This window comes from Oryzias latipes, chromosome 10 (genome assembly GCF_002234675.1).
Source record: "Oryzias latipes chromosome 10, ASM223467v1".
In the NCBI taxonomy this organism is placed as follows: domain Eukaryota; kingdom Metazoa; phylum Chordata; class Actinopteri; order Beloniformes; family Adrianichthyidae; genus Oryzias; species Oryzias latipes.
In genome coordinates this window covers 1,090,905-1,112,454 of record NC_019868.2, presented here as the reverse complement: position 1 = coordinate 1,112,454, position 21,550 = coordinate 1,090,905, and the positions used below count along the sequence as shown (strand labels likewise).

The following is a 21,550-nucleotide window of genomic DNA, read 5'->3' as shown; positions in this document are numbered from 1 at the left end:
GCATATGACAGAGTGAAGCACCTTTTCAGATTCCCTCTCACACTGTTACTGTTGTGACCTCAGCCAACAGCTCACCTGAACCCCCCCCACACACACACACACACACACACACATATGCAGTGTCACTTTGTGACGATCAGCACAGCCTTCAGGGTTAGAGGCGAGGAGTCGTACTTGAAAGGCATATCAAAAACACATACAGGAGCACAGACCAGAGTATTATTTACTTTCTGCCCCCCCAGTTCATGAGGACCGTGCTGTTAGTGTGATCCTCAGCATTACTGCCGAGACATCGTTCTCTGTGCTGTTCAGACTATGACTTTTCCTTCTCTTTTTTGGTTGAAGTGGTTGTTTCCAGCTGTTTCCCTGATGCTGTGGTCTGTCGACATTACAATAAATCCAAGTTTTCTCAGCGTTTTCTTCAGACCTTTCTGAGAGGTGCCATACCAAGCTGACCATGTTTCCATATTTTAAACAATTGAATTGAACTGCTAAAATCGGTCAGTTTGGATTGTCTAATCCTGAGAATGCAGTAAGGACATACCTCACCTTGCTTTGGCATCTATATAGCTCCACTGACTTGGTTGAGATGGGAATGGGTGTGGACCATGATAAATTTCACATGTTCATTTGCTTTCACACACTCAACAGCTGCTCATTGGGGGATTCTCCCACATGAACTCTAACCACGAGAAGAAGCAAAGCTGAAATACAGAAGCAGCTAGTCCTCTCACGTTCATGTATCAGTAGCTGCGTTCACTCTCTCTCTACATCATGTTTACAGACAAACGGCTGAGTCAGAATTGGCTTGTTTGGCTCCTTGGCAGACTCCAGGTGAGTTCTCACACCTGAACTTTGAACTTTCTGACTATCCGAAGAAAAGACTGCAGATGTAAATGAGGCCCAAACGTGCCTCTCTGGATGACCCTGTGCAGTTTCATTTCTCTTACGGCATCTTTCCATTCATTTTTGAGAGCATATTTCGTCAGCACCAGCTCAGTCAAATATAAGATAGTCAAACATGGACATCTGATCTGACATGGGCCCGTTCACATACAAACCCCCATGCCCGTCCACAGAACAGAGGCTGTTTGTGGCCTTCAGAGCTTGTAATGAAAACTCTCAGTTGAAGGTTCTTGTCATAGAAAGGAGCGGCTGCTCGTGTTGTTACCTAGCAACCAGCTGTGAGAGTTTCATTGTAATGCTGGAATGGCTCTCTGCAGAAAGCCATAGGACAGAGTGGCAGAGATGGAAAAGATTGATTATTGGGTTTCATAACTACATTAGTATCAGAAGGAAGACTTGGAGGATTAGTTTATCAATATGTAAGGCAGCTAAAGGCCTCTCCACACTCAGACAATGGTATTGAACCACAGTAGTTGGGGTGCAGTGCTATTTTCCTCCCTTTGTGTTGCACTCTGGGATTTCATTAGGGAGTCTCCTCCAGACTCTGGCTTCTATTTGTGTCAAGTTAATTGGACAAAGGAGAGGGAGGGGGATGAAGCCAGAGTTGCCGTTTGGGGATCATTTAGGCCACCAAACAAGCGACTTTCCCTGGGAAGATGAAAGCACATCTCCATCCCACTTAATCCACACTACCCTTACCTTATTGTTCCTGCTTTCAGCTCCCATGAATTGATCGTTTTATGCCATGTTGCGTAACTTTCTGATGATTGCTCTGCCCCTCTTTGAGGTCTTTGTCTGAGCGAGATGAGGCGGGTATCATTTGGCCAGACAGCTGGCTTTGTTCCCGGGGAGGCAGCCGCTACCATGAGGTTCAGTGACGGAGCAGCAGGTTCCCTTCTTGTCCTGCGTTTGTCCCTTTCCAGTGTTAAAGTCCCACAACGCTGCTGTGGTTGGACCGTTTCTTCAAATTATTAGCCTTCATTCAAAAATATTGATACCACATTTTTTTTAATGACCCACTCCAATGACAATGGTGTGTTTTGGTGTTAACATGTTCTTGTAACATTTTTCTCACGATGGAGGACATGTATAAAATAAGTTGAGTCTAAAACTGTATTTCTTGAGTATTTCTTTGTTTCAAATATTGGTAAATCAGCAGCAGACAAAAACATAGACAAATAGATCCATGGACGTCTTGGTTTTTCTCATCTGAGCTGGGATCTAGATCAAAACTTTACGACTTGATAGTTCCAATATTGCTCGGCATTATTGTTGCTCCGTTAATGTTAGCTTGGTGTTGTGAGGGGCTGTAAGCTAGCAGGAGAGTGTGTAAACAAAGGGATGGTGGGAAATCAGCAGAGGCTTAGGTCCCGGGACCGTTGATGCAAAAGTGCAAAAAAATGTATGAGAAGTCACTTTACCATCTCAGAAATGTAAGTTTTTAAGTATTGACTTATGAGTTAATGAAACATCCATAGAAAGGAAAACATGACCTCTGTGTGCACACGCCATGACTCTGGAGTAAACCACCAGACGTTTCTTTCGATTTCATTCATACGTTCGCTTTGTGGGCGCTGAGAAGGCGTTCTGTTTTCTGACACCACTGGCATCTGCAAATATGTGTTAGGACAGAACAGTATGCTTGATTCCTGTGTAGAACTCCAGCTATGTGTCTGCGCTGTGATAAAAGCCCTGCTTCAGCATTGTGAAGCAGATCTAAAAAAGTGAAATATGACTCTATGACTCCAGCAAACGGGAAGAACTGAAAAAAGATTCCTAAAATGATTTGAGTTGAGCTTTTGATTGCTGTTGGATGAAGCCAGCTTTCACGACAAAGGAAAAGACCCCTCCAAGGTCTGTAACTGGTCTTCTAATGTTTTTAGATCCTGACAAAGTTATCTGTCCTTCAGATGCTGCGGTGGGTCTGCCTGATGCAGACGCGTAAACTGTTGTCTCTGCAGAAGACGGCTGACACTGAAGCTGCAGACTCATGGGGATGATGACCTAATGCTCTCTCTGGATTTGGTTTGCAGCTTAAAGAAGCCCAAAGTGGAGGTTCATGGTCACAGAGGAGGAGAAGATGCGGGTGGATGGTGTGAGTCAGGAAGAGGCAGAAGACTGAGTTAGACGGAGACAGTCGATATGCTGTGGCGCCCCCTAAAGGGAGCAGCTGGAAGACAAAGACTGACATTAGTTTGTATTCATCGGTTTTATATTTAAGTTACTTAATGCCAGATGATTTTGACTTTGACTGAGGAACAGATGTGAGGATGTTGGGTGGGGGTCCACTCACTCAGTCAGACAGACAGTTTGGCATCAATGCTGCTTTTCTTTCCAACACAGCTCAGTTTCTCTGGAGAGGCTGTTGTGTCGTGCAGGGAGAGCAGCTGCAGGCTCTAACTTTGAACCGTCTGAGGATTCTGAAATAAATATGTCAAGACCAACACAGCAGCTGAACTCCTCACCTCAGCGTGGATTCTTCTTGCACTGGGAAGCTTTTTTTCCACACGGATACATTCTCAGTGAGACAGCAGCCGGTCATATTTGCAGACTGGCTTAGCGTTAGTTTCTCATCGTTCTACACGAGTCGCTCAGTCTTTGTTCTCAGGAGTTCTAGTTGGGGCCGTGTCCAAAGGTGTGCAAGTGTCACTTTGATATCAGAAGCATTCCGTGTCAGTAGTGTTTGACTTTCCCCCTGTGAGGAATGGCGGAGCGGGCAGATAAGCCCAGGAAAGTTTGTTCTTTGTTGTAGAACAGGTTATCGTGGTGCTGCACTCAAGGACGGCACTGCAGTATTTTGTCCTTCCAACTGTTTCCATGGCGTCTGAGTGTGGAGCGGCTCTGGAGGCACACAGTGACTCTGCATGCATCACACTGATGGTTTAGGTGCTTTTGGACAAAGAATGGGGCAGTTTCCCTTTATGTCCGCTTTGGATCTTATGTATATCTTTTTGAAGTTACTGAAACGCACCAAGTTCAGACATGGTGAATTTATGTGGTCTTGCTTTCCAAACAAGTGACCAAAAAGTGGCGCACAACAAGCAGGTGTGTTTCTTCTTTGGTAGTGTGTAGTGTGTCCAAACTGCTTCCCCACTACCACTGTTTCCTCTGCGGTTTGTCTTATCCCTACATCTGCCAAAAACCACAGTCATGTTTTCTGTCTTGACATTCAGAAGGAAGTGATTGTTCTACACTTGGACATGAGAGTCAGCCCAGAACTCTGGAGTGAACCTTCAGTCCATCACTGATGAACCCAGCAACTGCAGGAGAACCGATAGCCTCTGACAGTGTGGAGATTCGGTTCCCCGGAGGTGCTGCTGGTTCAACAGTCCCAGGAACTGTGCACCGTAGTAAGCAGATGCCCATTGGTCAGGGATCCAGATGGTGCTAGAGGGATCGTCTTTTCTAGAGCCTTCTAGAAGAAAGTGCTCTCTACAACTCAGGCCGACTCAGACAGACCATCTGTGATTCCTGGGAGTTATAATACTAGCTGGGCTTCATCATCATCATCCTCATCAAAAGTGTTGAATCAAATCCAAATATATTTGTATAGCACTCAAAGTGTTTTACATAAAACCATCAAATTTTAAAAAATAAAAATACAACACATTACACAAATATTTTGTTTAAAACCTGTACAATGCCCCCCCCCCCACACACACACCACCACCACCCACACACACCATGGTGAGAAAAAATATAAAATGATGCAATGTAGAAATCTGGCTTTGTACTGAAGTGGGGAAACAATATTTTGGGGTCATGTCCACATCAGTGACCCCCACTCAAGTTCACAGAATATGCTACCACAGGACCCCCCAGTCCTAAGCAAAAGGGCCAGGGCTGGGAGGTCCCATTGCAGTGACCCCGTTCACTGAGAAGTCGGTCGCTGACGAGCAGGATCCCTCTGAGGAAGAACTGGAGTTCAAACGCAAATGTAAAAAGAAAAAAATAGTTATAACTAATTGTAATAACCAGATACGTAAATAAATAAATCTTAATAGACAGATATGAATCAGTAAATGTGAAGAAAATGATGTTGTATTAAAGCCAGATGGATGATGTTGTTTTGAGGGGAGATGAGGAGACGACAGCTTCTCTAAAGACCAAGCATTGATCCATGCAGGATGGCTTTGGAGAGACGGTTCAGGAAAGCGCTATGCTTTGTGGCAGAGAAAGAGGAGCATGAACTTCCTCCCAAGATGAAACCTACTGACAAAAACGTGAACCTGGTTTCCTGTCAGCCTTTTTTACCGTAAAGTGTTTGAGTTCTTTGTTTTGACTTGCTTGTCCTGTGGAGATCCCTGCTCTCTCTGCTGTCTTCACACGCTCCTCAGGGAAAATGCATCCTTTCATGAAGACTGTCTGTCTGGTTTTTGGTTCAAACCCTCTTCAGTTCAGTAGTATTCCACAGCGTCATGCAGAATTCATGCTCCTTACAGAGGACAGCTGGGATGTGGAAACAAGCTGATGGTCAGAGCAACAATCTGAATAACCGTCTGGATGGTTAAGACGGACACCTGACCTTTCTGGAGGTCATCAGAAATGCTAAAGTTTGGCCTCTTGCCACGAGAAAAGAGTAGAGGAAAGTATAATACTAGATTCACTGAAATGTACCAGATGTTTTAGCAGGAACCAATCAGGCTGCATGAGGTCCAGATTACTGCCAAACATGGCAGAAGCTTCATGTTCAGTAGAAAATGTTTAAGAGACAAAAAATAAGAAAATTATTTTTTTCCCCAAACATTGAAGGGAATTTTGAAGCAAAGTGTTGTCTGAATTTTCTCAATAGTGTTCTTTTTTATTCTCTGTAGAGATTTGTGAGCCAGCAGTGGGTTTGCTTCTTCAGGGCCTTGCTAGAAAACACCAATTTGAAGCTTTCTTTTCCACTTCCCAGCATGCATCTGATTTGCATGCCTTAGGAGCCTGAGTGCATTACTTCTTTTGAGGGTTTCACACTGGCAGGCAGTTGAAGTGTGCGCTGCTAAGCTCATTCACATGCTCTCCTGATTCCTGCTCCAACCAGTCACCGTGTCCGCCGCTGTTCTGACCGCGGACCGCGGTGGGAAATAAACAGCCTCCAGCCTCCAGCCTCTGAGTGCCTGGAAATGCAGAGATGTTGTGCTCCACTGGCCCCTTCAACCGCCCACCGCCATCAAGAGACGTCTGTTCCATCCGTTCCACCGTCGTTCATCTCTAGTGAACACAGAGTGGTGGTTTCTCCTGCTGGCAGAGGAAAGGCTGAAGGCCACGCACTCGGCCAGATTAACCACCAACACCCAACGCTCAGCCAGACGGCTAATTAGCTTTGTGTTATTTATGACAGGTTCATCCAGGTGCCATGCTTACAGAAGTCTTCACCCACGTCACACATCCGGAAGCGGGCCAAGTGAGAGGCTTTGCGCTGACAGAATTACAACCCCCATCGCCCGTCTGAAGTGGAGTGGAAAAAGATGAAAAATGGTCATTAACATAAAATAAACAATCATTTTTACTGCAGTAAATAGGAGAAAAGCCTCGCCTGGAGTTACTCTGTTTACTGCCAAGCATTTCACCCAGCCATTGAAGGGTCCCTCTGTTGTTGCTTTTGCATTTTCACATTTATATTTCCGACAACAGCGAGTAATTCCCCTTACTAGATCCATCCTGGCATTCTGAACCACTCAGCCCAAACACCACCGGATCAGCAGAAAGAAAAGCATCTTCTCCTCTCACTCTCTCTGCTGAACATTCACAGGAATTTAAAAACCACACACGGCCTTCCAAGAACACTGTTCACACTTCAACAGAAGAAGTTTTCTTCTGGATGATAACAGTCCTGACAGTCATTCATGGTGTATCTGGATGACTGGAGTCCCGTTAAAGAAAACTCAGTAAGTGACCTTCCTGCTCACATGTGGACCTTATCTGGGTGTCATGGTTTAGGAGACGATGTGAGCAGGTTTCTCCAACATGACCGACCGTTGCTCTGGTGACGTCCTGCCAATCACTCGATTGTAGCTGACGCAGAAGAAAAAACCCACTTTTTTGGTTTAGCAGAAGTTCCTCTGAGACGTTTGCAGACATGAATCTCTGGAGCAGCGCGTCCAGTGCTTCCGTGTGCGCTGGCTCCTCTCTCAGATAGCAGCGTAACACGGTGGCGTGACCTTGCAGCCCACAGAGCGTCCACCTGCTGTCCCACACAGACGAGCGGGTAGAAATGTTCTGCAGATCCCACACTCTCTGTCAATATGGATTCAAGGACAGCTGCCGGACAGCCTGTTAACGCATGGAATGTACAAACAAGAGCGGGGAATGCTCACGCCACAACACAAACAGACCTGCACGCACTCTGCTGCCCCCGCTGGAGCGCCGCCTGCCCCCCCTCCCCCCGAGGCACATGATGAATGTTTGGAATAAACTGCCAGCGCTGCTGTTTGTCAGTGACAAGGGGACAGAGCTCCGTCCTGCTGGCACTGACACAGCCATGCAGCAGCCTTTGTGCTGAGCCCACAATATAATGTCATATATTGCTATTAGCAGAAACTGAATCACAGACTGGATGACCCTCCGACCTTCAGCGCTTGTCTGGCTCCCAGGGGTCTGTTTACCTCCTTACTCTGCCCCCTCCACAGATTGTCCTGACAAATCAAAACTCCCCGCCTCATTATTCTCTGACATCCACGTAAAATATCCCCCAGCCGGCGACACCACACCTGGATGGAGCAGACCTTTCCTGGACAATACTAAAGCGTTTAGCAGCTTTTGTGACTGTTACGGAGTTTCTTAACAAAGCTTTAAAACATAAATGTATCATTCTGAGCTCTGTAAGAACGAGATACCTGGGAGGAAGATCATCCGTCTGACACACTAAAGTTGTGTCTGAATTCCTTCCAAACTCTGTGCTCGCCATTTTCTAGCGCTGTCGGAATCTACTATTCCAAAATCCAGGGCCCTTGAAATTTCCCAGAAGCTCTGTGAAAAACCTGTGTGCATCGATGTTCACTAGATCGGCAAATATAGACCACAATGCATTGCGTCGAAACGATTTTTGCCAAAAAAAATTGTATTTAAATGTATTTTTGATAAACCATTAAAGTTTTTATCTTCAGAAGTCAGTGGATTCAGAAATAATCGTTGCAAAACGCTCAAATCAATTAGATTTAGACTTTGTGATATCAGTGACGTCATATCTGCTATTTAGGAAAAATAAAAAAAGTAGTGAGCATGGTGTCTGAATTGCCTTTAAAACCCTACATAGTGTTTTAGTAGTTGGGGTTAGGGTGAGTGTTCAGGAGACTTCTCAAATGATGACAGCTTTCAAAGGCAGATTTTCAGCTGGAACCTAACAAGGATTCAGAGGACATTAGGTGGTGCGTCATTTTGTGGCATGGTCGCAGAGACGTCATGCAGGTTTCACCCTGTGTCACAATAAAGGATGCAAGACTAAAGCTGGCTCTCTGAGAAGGGGAGGTGGGTGTCACTGACTGGTAAAAACCAAACTGAAAGGGGTCGAACATTTCAGTGCCTTGCTTCAGGATGCATCATGTGGGGGTAGCAGCACTAACTTTGGGATTGAAACAATGAATTTCTTCAAATAGTTTGCTCTTTCAGCGTCTTCTCAGTGCTTCCCTCCATGGAAGCAGCTACAGAGCCGTAAACCCCGCCCACTGTGATAAATAGGCAGTTGTTGATAAACTGGGTCATTCAGAAGGTGAGGGAGTCATTTCTCCTCAACCAGAACAGATTTTTCATTCTGAAAGTTCAGTGAAGAGAGCGCTTCCTTCTTTGACTTTGAGAAATGAACGCTGCAGAGTCTTCATCTGCCTGATGAGCTGAGTGTGTAAACGCCTACAGGCGATTCCTCAGTCTCAGTTTTTACACACAACAGTTTCCAACAGAAGCTGCACAGACTGCAGCGGACTGAAGAAGTAGTCATTTTCAAAGTTGGCTGCTGAGAGGTTTCTTGCTGCCTAACACCGTTCAGACTTTGCTTGGCAGCACTAACAGAAGCACATATGCCTCACAGGAGGTGACTGCTCTGATCGACTCTGACTCTGTGGTCTGGTCTCCTCTGGATTGAAAACAGAGTCAGCTGTCAGGTTGGCAGAGAGACCGGCTTGGTTTCATTTTGAGAAAACTAATCACATGAATTTTCTTTTGTGTTGAATACTTTGGTACATGCCTGGAGGGCTGTGGTTTTGTTTCTTACTGCTTCTTATTGATGAAACCCTCCTGATCCAGGTGACCACGGTTAGGGTGGAGCAGTCAGAGCAGGGAAAACTGCTCCACCAGCCATTGAGGACTAGGTTTGGTCAGTCCTGTTTCAGTTTCCAGCTGTCCCTGACCCAGCTGCTGCTGATGAGTGGATGATTTCATGGTTTGACTGGCTGAACATCCTTCAACAATCAAGGTAAACTACACAACTAGGGCAGGAACAGATATTAACAGGGGAAGGACCTGGATTGGGCAGTTCTAAAATCATTTTATATAGTTTTTTATATAGCATTGTCTGCTTCGCCTAACAGTACGTCAGCCTGCAGTATCTGCGTCGGCCTGCAGCGTCTGCGTCGGACCGCGGCGTCTGCGTCAGCCTGCAGCGTCTGCGTCGGCCCGTGGTGTCTGCGTCGGCCCGTGGTGTCTGCATCGGCCTGCAGCATCTGCTTCAGCCTGCAGTGTCTGCGTCGGCCTGCAGCGTCTGCGTCGGACCGCGGCGTCTGCGTCAGCCTGCAGCGTCTGCGTCGGCCTGCGATGTGTGATAGCGTGGTTGAATTAAATTAGAATTTTTTCTAAGCAAAGTCAGTTTTAATGGTTGTTCTTTTTTGAGCCAGCCCAGTGAAACATGAGTGCAGTAAGGAGGCTGAAATAAAACCTGGGTGTGAAGATTCTGATGTCAGTCTGCCCCCCCCCCTCTCTCCTTTGTTCGTTGACGATGGTGTGCAGTGTAGGATTTGGTAGAGGTGCGCTATCTGCCCTCTCCAGAGCCAAATGACAGCATCGTTCATCAGCTGCTGCAGACATGCGGTGGTATTAGACGAGACTCAGCCACCAGTGAAGAATCTCAGACCTCCAGTCTCTGCTGCTGACTCTGTCTTTGTGCTGTCAGAGAACAAATAGTTTGGTCATTTCTTGTGATAACCAAACCTCCTTCAGAGTGAATGATCCTCATGATGACGCGTCCACTGGGGCAACTGCAGGAGCCATTATTCATTCAAAGCTTGAGTGCTGTGTGAGGTTGTAGTGAGGAGCTGCAGGAGTTGATTGGATCACAACGATCAGAGAACCTGCATGGAAATGGCTGCTGGTTTCCTTTGAGCTTCTTCCCATCAGGCCAGTGTTTTTGTTACAGCTGCAGCTGGAGCAACAGCTGTTTGAACTGTGGTGGGATTCTTTTTTTGGTGATCAGGGCCACTTCCTTTTCACTCTAGTGAGTGTTGTATCTGAAAGTGGATCGGTCCTGATGATGGTGTGACCCTGGTCTCCACCTGCTCAAACTGACTGAGACCATGTCAGAGTAGGGAGTCCTCACTGACGTGTGCTGACGGCGTTCGTCCCTGGCTCCACTCACAAACTGGTTTTACCTTTAGGGTCCTGGCACAGCGAACACCTATGAGGATAGAGTAGCGGGAAACGTTTACTGCCTCTATATGCTGCTAAATAGGTCATGGCTCACACCAACAGCACCACTACTGAGCCTGATCTAGAGTTTAGGGCCCAGTTCCCACCTGTGCCACTGCAAGGTGTGCCGGGGTCCAAGGACAACGTGAGGGCAGGGTGGTTTGGGGGGCAGATGGACTCTCTCTGGAAATGTGACTGGATGCTGTGCTTCCGCCCATCATGAAGGTGTATGACGCGTTTGTTCTTGCTCAAGCAGAGGATTGTGAGACGTGTCATGTGATCACGGTCCTGGTGCTTCAGTAGAAAGGTCTGGGCTTCTATGGCTTAACAGCAGCAGGGTATGTTTTTCTCCCGTGGGGTCCAGCCGTGGTCCTGAAGGGATCAGTTTGGCCATGAAGGCAGTCGGATTAGGTGGTGTTATAGGTGTAGCTGGGGAAGCTGAAGCAAACCAGCGTCGTCTTTGCGTGGATGCAGCAGAAATCCGTTTAGTTTCTTCAGTTGTCATGGATTTCATAGATCAGTGAGCCTCTCCTAGTCGGCTGTAACCCGGATGGGAGTCTCTGCCTCCGCTCAGACTGGCACTGGACTCCTTCCTCTTCCAGTATGTGGCTGTGCTTTCTGGATCAGCGCGAAAAGAGGCCAGTAATAGAGAAGTCAACCAGAAAGTGTACGGCTCAGAAAGTGGAAAATGCGCCTCTTTTGCATTCTTTCCATTCAGTCAATCTGAAGTATTTGAAAGTCAAGCCACAATTGATGGTTTGACATTTTTCTGCCTGTGAGGCTGGAGCTCCCACTGCTGTCAGGTTCACTGGGAGGTAAACACTGCCCCCTAGTGGTGCAGTCCTATCAGGAAAGCAGAGACCTCAATGAAGGAGCCTCAAGTTTTAAAGACTCATCACTTATAACAATAAATGGGAAGACATATTATGTATCACATTATTATTACTCAGAGTTCTGAGAGTTGTAGAGCTGATGGTTTCTCTAGAGGAATTTTTCTGATGTTTAGTTTGTTCCAACAAAGTGGCCTCACAGGTTTAAAGATGAAACAGAAGTGACTCCTCGGGCTCACAGGTCGTCTTCAAGCAGACTTTGGATGAATCACTCCTGGACATGATAGATTTGGAAGATCTCTGGATTCTTTGAAGAACTTTCAAAACTGTACTCAAGACATTATCAGCTTCTCTGTTATTGGTTTTCTTTTGTTGATTGCATCACTTAAAGTGAACATGTGCACTTTTAAAAAGACTCCTCTGTTAAAAGCTGCTGTGCTGCTGCTGATTTTATACAGTTTGGTTAAGTAACTCTACTTTGTTGCTGTAGTCCCTTCAGCATCCAGTAGGTGGCAGTAGATACCTGCCCATGAGGATGTGGCTCACAGAGAAGGCTGTGAACATGAGCAGCTTAACCCTTGTGCTATCTTAGATGACCCCCCCTTACATTGACGTGTTCTCCCTACCATGACAAAGGTGGAAAGATTTCATGTAATCCATGGACACCAGTGAAGATCACAAATCATTGAAGAAAAAAGGTTCAGAGCACTGTCTAGTGGGTCTAGATGACCCAACTCCCAACGTTAAAGTGTCTAGGATAGCACAAGGATACGGAGGAAGCAGGTTGATTTTTCTGTGCTCTTTGGGAAAAACAATCAATGCTCTGGTTTCTTACCTGCAGTGGTTGCAGGTTCAAGTCCATCTCTGCCCCTGCTTTAAGGGAGGCACGTATAAGGCACAGAACAACAACAACAAAGAACGTTCACAAAAAAGTGAAAAAGGGTTGATGTAGTAACAGACTGATGTGGCTGAGACAAAGTCTGTGAGACTGAAAGTTTCTTTATTTTCAGAAATCTGCTCTAAGATGATGATTGTGTCTCATTGTGCTCTGTGTGAGTGAGGGCGTGTGTGTATGCATGTGTGTATGTAGGTGTGTGTGTATGTATGTGTGTGTAGCCTCTCAGCTCAGGCTACCTGTTGCCACGTCTGACTCCAGTTGCCTCCAACAGCGTTGTCCCAGTAGCACAAACACACAAGCTTTCAGTGTGTTGCTGCGCAGCAAACTATTAGCTCTGTGCAGCTGTGCTAAGCAGCTGACAACACTGCAGACAGAGCTGGGTTGAGCTGCAGACAGAGCTGCAGACAGAGCTGCAGACAGAGCTGGGTTGAGCTGCAGATAGAGCTGCAGACAGAGTTGCAGACAGAGCTGCAGACAGAGCTACGTTGAGCTGCAGACAGAGCTACGTTGAGCTGCAGACGGAGCTGCAGACAGAGCTACGTTGAGCTGCAGACAGAGCTGCAGACAGAGCTGCAGACAGAGCTGCAGACAGAGCTACGTTGAGCTGCAGACAGAGCTGCAGACAGAGCTACGTTGAGCTGCAGACAGAGCTGCAGACAGAGCTACGTTGAGCTGCAGACGGAGCTGCAGACAGAGCTGCAGACAGAGCTACGTTGAGCTGCAGACAGAGCTGCAGACAGAGCTACGTTGAGCTGCAGACAGAGCTGCAGACAGAGCTACGTTGAGCTGCACACAGAGCTGCAGACAGAGCTGCAGACAGAGCTACGTTGAGCTGCACACAGAGCTGCAGACAGAGCTGCAGACAGAGCTACGTTGAGCTGCAGACAGAGCTACGTTGAGCTGCACACAGAGCTGCAGACAGAGCTGCAGACAGAGCTACGTTGAGCTGCACACAGAGCTGCAGACAGAGCTACGTTGAGCTGCACACAGAGCTGCACTGGGCTGAGGCGGCTGTGCTCACTGAAGCACTTTGTTTGAACTGCAGACCAGCACATGTGAGAGCTGCTCAGTGCATGGTGACGGGCTGAATGTGAGTTTTCCAGTGTCAAAGCGTCACCATGACTCACAGAGTGAGCAGTGTGTGGGGTTCATGTGGATGTACTGGTTAGAACTGGTTTCAGGACATCCAGTCAGGACCACAAGTATTTGGACAGAGACACGTTCTTTCTAATTTAGTTTCTGTACAGATGGACAACGACCCAAAACATCCAGCCAAAGCAACTCAGGAGTTTATTAAAGCAAAGAAGTGAAATTTTCTTGAATGGCCAAGTCAGTCACCTGATCTGAACCCAATTAAGCAGCATTTCACTTGTTGAAGACTAAACTTCAGACAGAAAGGCCCACAAACAAACAGCAACTGAAAGCTGCTGCAGTAAAGGCCTGGCAGAGCATTCAGAAGGAGAAAACCCAGCATCTGGTGATGTCCATGAGTTCAAGACTTCAGGCTGTCATCGCCAACAAAGGCTTTTCAACCAAATATTAGGAATGACCATTTGGTTTTCACTTATTTCATTTGTCCAATTACCTATGAGCCCATGAAATGAAGGGATTGTGTTTAATAAATGCTTTAGTTTTTTTACATTTTTATACAATCTTTTGGTTCAACCCATGGAATAAAAGCTGAAAGTCTGCACTTCAATGGCATCTGAGTTGTTTTATTTAAAATTCACTGTGGTAATGTACAGGAACTAAATTAGAAAGAATGTGTCTCTGTCCAAATATTTATGGTCCTGACTGTATGGATTCATTGATCCAGAATTTGAGAGTCCATATTAGCCGTTTCAGTGTCCAGTCTAGAGTTTTTAGATTCAGTTGCTCTAGAAAACCATAGAGGTTCTTATTAACTCTTCTTTTATTTCTAAGAAATCCTAACAGTGTTAGGTGAACTTCATTTTAGCCTGACGTGGATTTGTGCTAAAGTTTATGTCAAAGCTGAAGGACTTTTACCCCAAATGGATGACTCCTCTCCTCTCCTCTTCCTCCTCCTTCTCCTTCTCCTCAGGACCTGGAGATCGTCTACTCCTATCTCCATGGGATGGAGGCCTTGTCCAACCTGAGGGAGCATCAGCTGAGGTGGGTGTGTCCTGCTGTCTTAACAACCAGAACTCACATGAATGTTGTGGTTTGTGAATTTCAATTCAAATGAGTTGTAGCTTTGAACATTGATCTTCACTCACTCATTCTAATCTATTGTTTATTTAGATCTTCTAAGTCTTAGAGTCTAAGAGATGAGAAACTAAACATTTGACCAGAATTCATGTCAAAGACATTTCTTGATTTAATAACTCCACATTTTCAGTTTTCATCCTTCAAATGAGTCCCAGCCGTTTTCTTAGCGACCTTCAGACTCACCAGACATGCCTCTGCTGCAGAGCAAGCTGTATTCTTGACATCATCTCTGCATGGATCACTCCCAAGCAGACCACCGCCTCTTCTTTTCTCCAGAAATGTTCCTAACCAGGGGGTCAAACCCCTCCAGAGCTGCTGGGTTTCCAGCTAACCTTCAGTCTTTCAGCTTCTTACTGGCAAAACACACCTGATCCAGGTATCATCAGCAGGTATGGAGGGCAGGAGGTGATGCCCCCTCTGCGGGGAAACCGGACCCAGCAGGTCCAGCAGCTCTCTTCAGCTGGACCGTTCTGTTGTGGAGTGCACGTTTGTGAAGCCGTCGCCCTAAGGACACTGAGCGATAGAGGTCCGTTCCCAGCGCGGCTTGTGTTGGCGCACAGGGATTATATCAGCCGAGGGAACAATGTAGCAGAGCGCGACCCGCCAGCCAGAACATTCCAGTGTGTAAGCCGCCAGAGCCCCCCTCCCGCTCGGATTCTGAGGAATGTCCCTGTTCTCCCACAGAAACTCCTGCCAGCTTCACTGGTACTGAATTAAAAAAAAGCTCCAGACATCCTTCCAAGCGTGGAATTATGTAAAGTGTTTTGTCCTGGACATTTCCCTCTGGGAGGAATGGTTTGTTTTTCCTTCTCTGCTCCTTTTCCACAAAGGCTTGTTTTGTTCCTGGAGCTCTGAGGGTCCACACCCACGCTCACCTGCAGATCATTTCACATCTTATTGCTGCATCAAACATTGTTGCTGTCCTCAATAAAATCATCTTCTCTAAGACAGAGTTTGTCAATAAACTAAAACTTCTCTCATCAGGGCAAAAGCTACGACATCAGAGGATTATTGTTATAACACTGCTGACATTGTGAATTAAAAATAGATCCACCAACACTTTTTCTGATTCTTGTTTGTGCTTTAAATGATTTATGTGAGGAGACATGATGGTGGATTTTCAGGAACAACAAGCTAATGTCCCAGTTTGAACCTCTTGCTGTGTTTATTACACCAAATCTCTCCTAATGATGTACCTATAGTGGTAAATACTTGTTGTGGCCCACCAGCCAATAACTTTGGAGCAAATATGATTGGATAAAAATGTATTGAAGTTTTTTGTCAGTTTTCTAACCTCAGCCCCCCCCCCCCCCCCCCCCCCCCCCTGTCCCTGCAGGATGATGTGTGAGACGGTGCGCTATGAGAGGCACGAGGCCAACGAGGTGCTCTACTGGTAAGTGCTGCCGCCGCTGTTCCTGCTGCTGCTGCTGCTGCTGTAGCTGCTGCTGTAGCTGCTGCTGTAGCTGCTGCTGCTGCTGCTGAAGCTGCTGTAGCTGCTGTAGCTGCTGCTGTAGCTGCTGCTGCTGCTGTAGCTGCTGTAGCTGCTGCTGTAGCTGCTGCTGTAGCTGCTGTAGCTGCTGCTGTAGCTGCTGCTGCTGCTGTAGCTGCTGCTGCTGTAGCTGCTGCTGTAGCTGCTGTAGCTGCTGCTGCTGCTGTAGCTGCTGCTGTAGCTGCTGCTGTAGCTGCTGCTGTAGCTGCTGCTGTAGCTGCTGTAGCTGCTGTAGCTGCTGTGGCTGCTGCTGCTGTAGCTGCTGTAGCTGCTGTAGCTGCTGCTGTAGCTGCTGTTGCTGCTGTAGCTGCTGCTGTAGCTGCTGCTGTAGCTGCTGTAGCTGCTGCTGTAGCTGCTGCTGCTGCTGTAGCTGCTGCTGCTGTAGCTGCTGCTGTAGCTGCTGTAGCTGCTGCTGCTGCTGTAGCTGCTGCTGTAGCTGCTGCTGTAGCTGCTGCTGTAGCTGCTGCTGTAGCTGCTGTAGCTGCTGTGGCTGCTGCTGCTGTAGCTGCTGTAGCTGCTGTAGCTGCTGCTGTAGCTGCTGTTGCTGCTGTAGCTGCTGCTGTAGCTGCTGCTGTAGCTGCTGTAGCTGCTGCTGTAGCTGCTGCTGTAGCTGCTGTAGCTGCTGCTGTAGCTGCTGTAGCTGCTGTAGCTGCTGCTGCTGTAGCTGCTGCTGTAGCTGCTGCTGTAGCTGCTGCTGTAGCTGCTGTAGCTGCTGCTGCTGTAGCTGCTGCTGTAGCTGCTGCTGTAGCTGCTGCTGTAGCTGCTGCTGTAGCTGCTGTAGCTGCTGTAGCTGCTGTGGCTGCTGCTGCTGTAGCTGCTGTAGCTGCTGTAGCTGCTGCTGTAGCTGCTGTTGCTGCTGTAGCTGCTGCTGTAGCTGCTGCTGTAGCTGCTGTAGCTGCTGCTGTAGCTGCTGCTGCTGCTGTAGCTGCTGCTGCTGTAGCTGCTGTTGCTGCTGTAGCTGCTGAAGCTGCTGCTGTAGCTGCTGCTGTAGCTGCTGTAGCTGTAGCTGCTGAAGCTGCTGCTGTAGCTGCTGCTGTAGCTGCTGTAGCTGCTGCTGTAGCTGCTGCTGCTGTAGCTGCTGTTGCTGCTGTAGCTGCTGCTGTAGCTGCTGCTGCTGCTGTAGCTGCTGCTGCTGTAGCTGCTGTTGCTGCTGTAGCTGCTGCTGTAGCTGCTGTAGCTGTAGCTGTTGCTGCTGTAGCTGCTGCTGTAGCTGCTGTAGCTGTAGCTGCTGTAGCTGCTGTAGCTGCTGCTGTAGCTGCTGCTGTAGCTGCTGTAGCTGTAGCTGTTGCTGCTGTAGCTGCTGCTGTAGCTGCTGTAGCTGTAGCTGCTGTAGCTGCTGTAGCTGCTGCTGTAGCTGCTGCTGTAGCTGCTGTAGCTGTAGCTGCTGCTGTAGCTGCTGTAGCTGCTGTAGCTGTAGCTGCTGTTGCTGCTGTAGCTGCTGTAGCTGTAGCTGTAGCTGTTGCTGCTGTTGCTGCTGTAGCTGCTGTAGCTGTAGCTGTAGCTGCTGTTGCTGCTGTAGCTGCTGTAGCTGTTGCTGCTGTAGCTGCTGCTGTAGCTGCTGTAGCTGTAGCTGCTGTAGCTGTAGCTGCTGTAGCTGCTGTAGCTGCTGCTGTAGCTGCTGCTATAGCTGCTGTAGCTGTAGCTGTTGCTGCTGTAGCTGCTGCTGTAGCTGCTGTAGCTGTAGCTGCTGTAGCTGATGTAGCTGCTGTTGCTGCTGTAGCTGCTGTAGCTGCTGTAGCTGCTGTAGCTGCTGCTGTAGCTGCTGTTGCTGCTGTAGCTGCTGTAGCTGCTGTAGCTGTAGCTGTTGCTTCTGTAGCTGCTGCTGTAGCTGCTGTAGCTGTAGCTGCTGTAGCTGCTGTAGCTGCTGCTGTAGCTGCTGCTGTAGCTGCTGTAGCTGTAGCTGTTGCTGCTGTAGCTGCTGCTGTAGCTGCTGTAGCTGTAGCTGCTGTAGCTGCTGTAGCTGCTGCTGTAGCTGCTGCTGTAGCTGCTGTAGCTGTAGCTGTTGCTGCTGTAGCTGCTGCTGTAGCTGCTGTAGCTGCTGTAGCTGTAGCTGTTGCTGCTGTAGCTGTAGCTGCTGTAGCTGTTGCTGCTGTAGCTGCTGTAGCTGCTGTAGCTGTAGCTGTAGCTGCTGTAGCTGCTGTAGCTGCTGTAGCTGTTGCTGCTGTAGCTGCTGCTGTAGCTGCTGTAGCTGTAGCTGCTGTAGCTGCTGCTGTAGCTGCTGCTGTAGCTGCTGTAGCTGTAGCTGTTGCTGCTGTAGCTGCTGCTGTAGCTGCTGTAGCTGTAGCTGCTGTAGCTGCTGTAGCTGCTGTTGCTGCTGTAGCTGCTGTAGCTGCTGTAGCTGCTGCTGTAGCTGCTGTTGCTGCTGTAGCTGCTGTAGCTGCTGCTGTAGCTGTAGCTGTTGCTTCTGTAGCTGCTGCTGTAGCTGCTGTAGCTGTAGCTGCTGTAGCTGCTGTAGCTGCTGCTGTAGCTGCTGCTGTAGCTGCTGTAGCTGCTGCTGTAGCTGCTGTAGCTGTTGCTGCTGTAGCTGCTGCTGTAGCTGCTGTAGCTGCTGCTGTAGCTGCTGTAGCTGTAGCTGTTGCTGCTGTAGCTGCTGCTGTAGCTGCTGTAGCTGCTGTAGCTGCTGTAGCTGTAGCTGTTGCTGCTGTAGCTGTAGCTGCTGTTGCTGCTGTAGCTGCTGTAGCTGTAGCTGTAGCTGTTGCTGCTGTAGCTGCTGTAGCTGCTGTAGCTGTAGCTGTAGCTGCTGTAGCTGCTGTAGCTGCTGTAGCTGTTGCTGCTGTAGCTGCTGCTGTAGCTGCTGTACCTGTAGCTGCTGTTGCTGTAGCTGCTGTAGCTGCTGTAGCTGCTGCTGTAGCTGCTGTAGCTGTAGCTGTTGCTGCTGTAGCTGCTGTAGCTGTAGCTGCTGTAGCTGTAGCTGCTGTAGCTGCTGTAGCTGTAGCTGCTGTAGCTGATGTAGCTGCTGTTGCTGCTGTAGCTGCTGTAGCTGCTGTAGCTGCTGCTGTAGCTGCTGTTGCTGCTGTAGCTGCTGTAGCTGCTGTAGCTGTAGCTGTTGCTGCTGTAGCTGCTGCTGTAGCTGCTGTAGCTGCTGTAGCTGCTGCTGTAGCTGCTGCTGTAGCTGCTGTAGCTGCTGATGTAGCTGCTGCTGTAGCTGCTGTAGCTGTAGCTGTTGCTGCTGTAGCTGCTGCAGCTGCTGCTGTAGCTGCTGTAGCTGTAGCTGCTGTAGCTGCTGTAGCTGCTGCTGTAGCTGCTGCTGTAGCTGCTGCTGCTGCTGTAGCTGCTGTAGCTGCTGCTGTAGCTGCTGCTGCTTCTGTAGCTGCTGCTGCTGTAGCTGCTGCTGTAGCTGCTGTAGCTGCTGCTGTAGCTGCTGCTGCTGCTGTAGCTGTAGCAGCTTTTAGTAAATCCCGTCAAATACACTCCCCAGGAAAACCCGTTGGAAGGTGCAATCCTTATCCCCCTCCTCCTCTTCCTGTCCTTCATATAGGCTAAGTGGGATTAGAGAGCAGTACTGAGGTCTTCCAGCAGCTCCTGACCTGCTGCAGTGTTGAGCAGAAGACACTCAGTGGTTTAGATCGCTGTGATGCGCTGCTGTAGATGCTTAATGAACTCAGCGCCGTCTCCAAGGGCTTCAGTCCACGCCCGGCTCTGCTGCTCTGCTGTCTGACCATTAATGTGTGCAGATGTATTTATCGGTGTGTTTTGGGGGCGGGGGTGGGGGGGTGGGGGGGTGGGGGGGACTGGACACCTCACTGACAGACCAGTTGGTGGTTAAGAAGCTGAACATTTAGAAAACTCAGATTGAACAGTTCCAGGGGTTGACATAGCCCAGAAATTTGCACTGGCCCACAGGGCCAGTAGTTTTTGAAACTTACTGGCCCTGCCTGAAAGTTACTGGCCCGACACCGCGCATAGCGGGACCCGCCGCTCCGCAGGTGCTTGCAACTTTAGGGGGGTCCGGGGGCATGCCCCCCCGGAAACTTTTAATATGGTGCAATTTGGTGCATTCTGGTGACATCACTTATTTCTACACTTTTCAATGACTGAAAATAGACCATATCAAACTTAAATCTGCTCTAGTCTGTTTCAGGTGTTTTGAAGAGAGCACTGCAGTGTAGTAGTTAACACTAGTTCAGAAGTTTTCATGGTGCTTCTAACGGCAAATATCGCAATAAATCATAAACCTTAAATGTGTTAAAACAATCTAATGGCAGCTTGAACCATTTAACGAATCAAATAAATCCCTTAATGCATTTGACCAATCGGATGGACGCCTTCACATTGTTGACCAATCAGATGGAGCCCTGTTATGTTAGATGTTTGTAACCTATGTCAACGTGGGTCATTTGGAGTATAATTTTTAAACTGGGAATGGTTATTTGGTTATTTTGCTGTTTGTTTATATACCGCAAATTATATCGTTATCGCAATTTTAATCTCTGATATCGCATATCGCGAGTTTTCCTCATATTGTGCAGGTCTAACTGAGATCATTCAGCTAACTAGAAATACTTACTGCTTACAGTGTTGTAAAGAAAAACTAAATTAAGTAGTTTAACATTCTACTGCATTTGAGTCTGAGATTCAGGTATTTGGAGTTGCCTTTAATTCTTTGACATTCAGCTTAAAGCTTAGTGCATACAGTTTCATCTTCAATGCATTCATTAAATATCTTGCTGTCCATACTACTAATTATACCCACTACTCCATCTAACATATTCCTTTCTATTCCTGCCATGTCTTCCACATCTCTGACATGCTTCAGTCTCTCTTCAGTGACTGTGTCGGATTTATAATCAAATGTAATAATAACCCACTGGCTTGTGCCTTCGTTGTTGCTGTTTAACATTGTTTTGTATTGAATTGTTACATTCAATAAAGTTTGAAAAAAAAAAGTAGTGAGCGCGTGCCGCGTGGTGCTGGGCAGTGAAAGCCGCGCGCGCAGGCGGGAGAGAAGGAGAAGAGTGATCAAAGGTTTCCCATAGAAACCCTTGAAGTCTGAACACAGGACTAGCAGAAAAACTAAATTATGAAGACGAGGTAAATCTACACGTTTTCGCAAAATTTACTTTATTGAAAAAGGTGAAGAATGTATAAACCGTTAGATATTTTAGTGGCCCGAGCGGACAAGTGAAAAGTAAAGTCTTGTGGTCCGCACTGCTCGAAAAACAGGACCGGGCCAGCAGACAAATGGCTATGTCGAGCCCTGAACAGTTCTGATGGTTCTGGATGGCCCATTCCTAGTTATCACTAACTTCAGGTTACTTTCAGCATTTTCTAAAACCTGTTTTCTTTGGGTCTCTTTTCTTAATAAGCTTGATATCATTTCATGTTTCTGCTTTATACCATGAGATGTTTGATCAGTACTCGGATGTACCAGATTACTCAAACTCACTCTAGAAAAAAAAAGAATTTTAATTGCTTCATAAAGTGATTTTAAATTCATATTTATCAAATGTTATTATATGTCAAAATATGTTTTTTTTCCATTTACTCTTTATCAAATATTTCATCAACTAAAACGGACCTTTTGACTGGTCCGTCCATCCGTTTCCGAGGAGTTGCTGGAGCCTATCCAGCTTCTCTGTGCCTGCAAGCACCTCCTTGTTC

At 47.5% G+C, this 21,550-nt stretch overlaps 1 protein-coding gene across 8 annotated transcripts in view; it reads left to right on the top strand.

The window, feature by feature from the left end:
• The window catches only part of rapgef2 (Rap guanine nucleotide exchange factor 2), a 98,997-nt gene that overhangs the window by 14,330 nt on the left and 63,117 nt on the right, over positions 1–21,550 (top strand). For all 8 annotated transcript variants that reach the window (XM_023959498.1, XM_023959495.1, XM_023959494.1 and 5 more), the window contains exons 2-3: positions 14,294–14,364; positions 15,797–15,853. In XM_023959498.1, the coding sequence (XP_023815266.1) occupies positions 14,294–14,364; positions 15,797–15,853 (128 nt within the window). The remainder of the gene's footprint in view (positions 1–14,293; positions 14,365–15,796; positions 15,854–21,550) is intronic.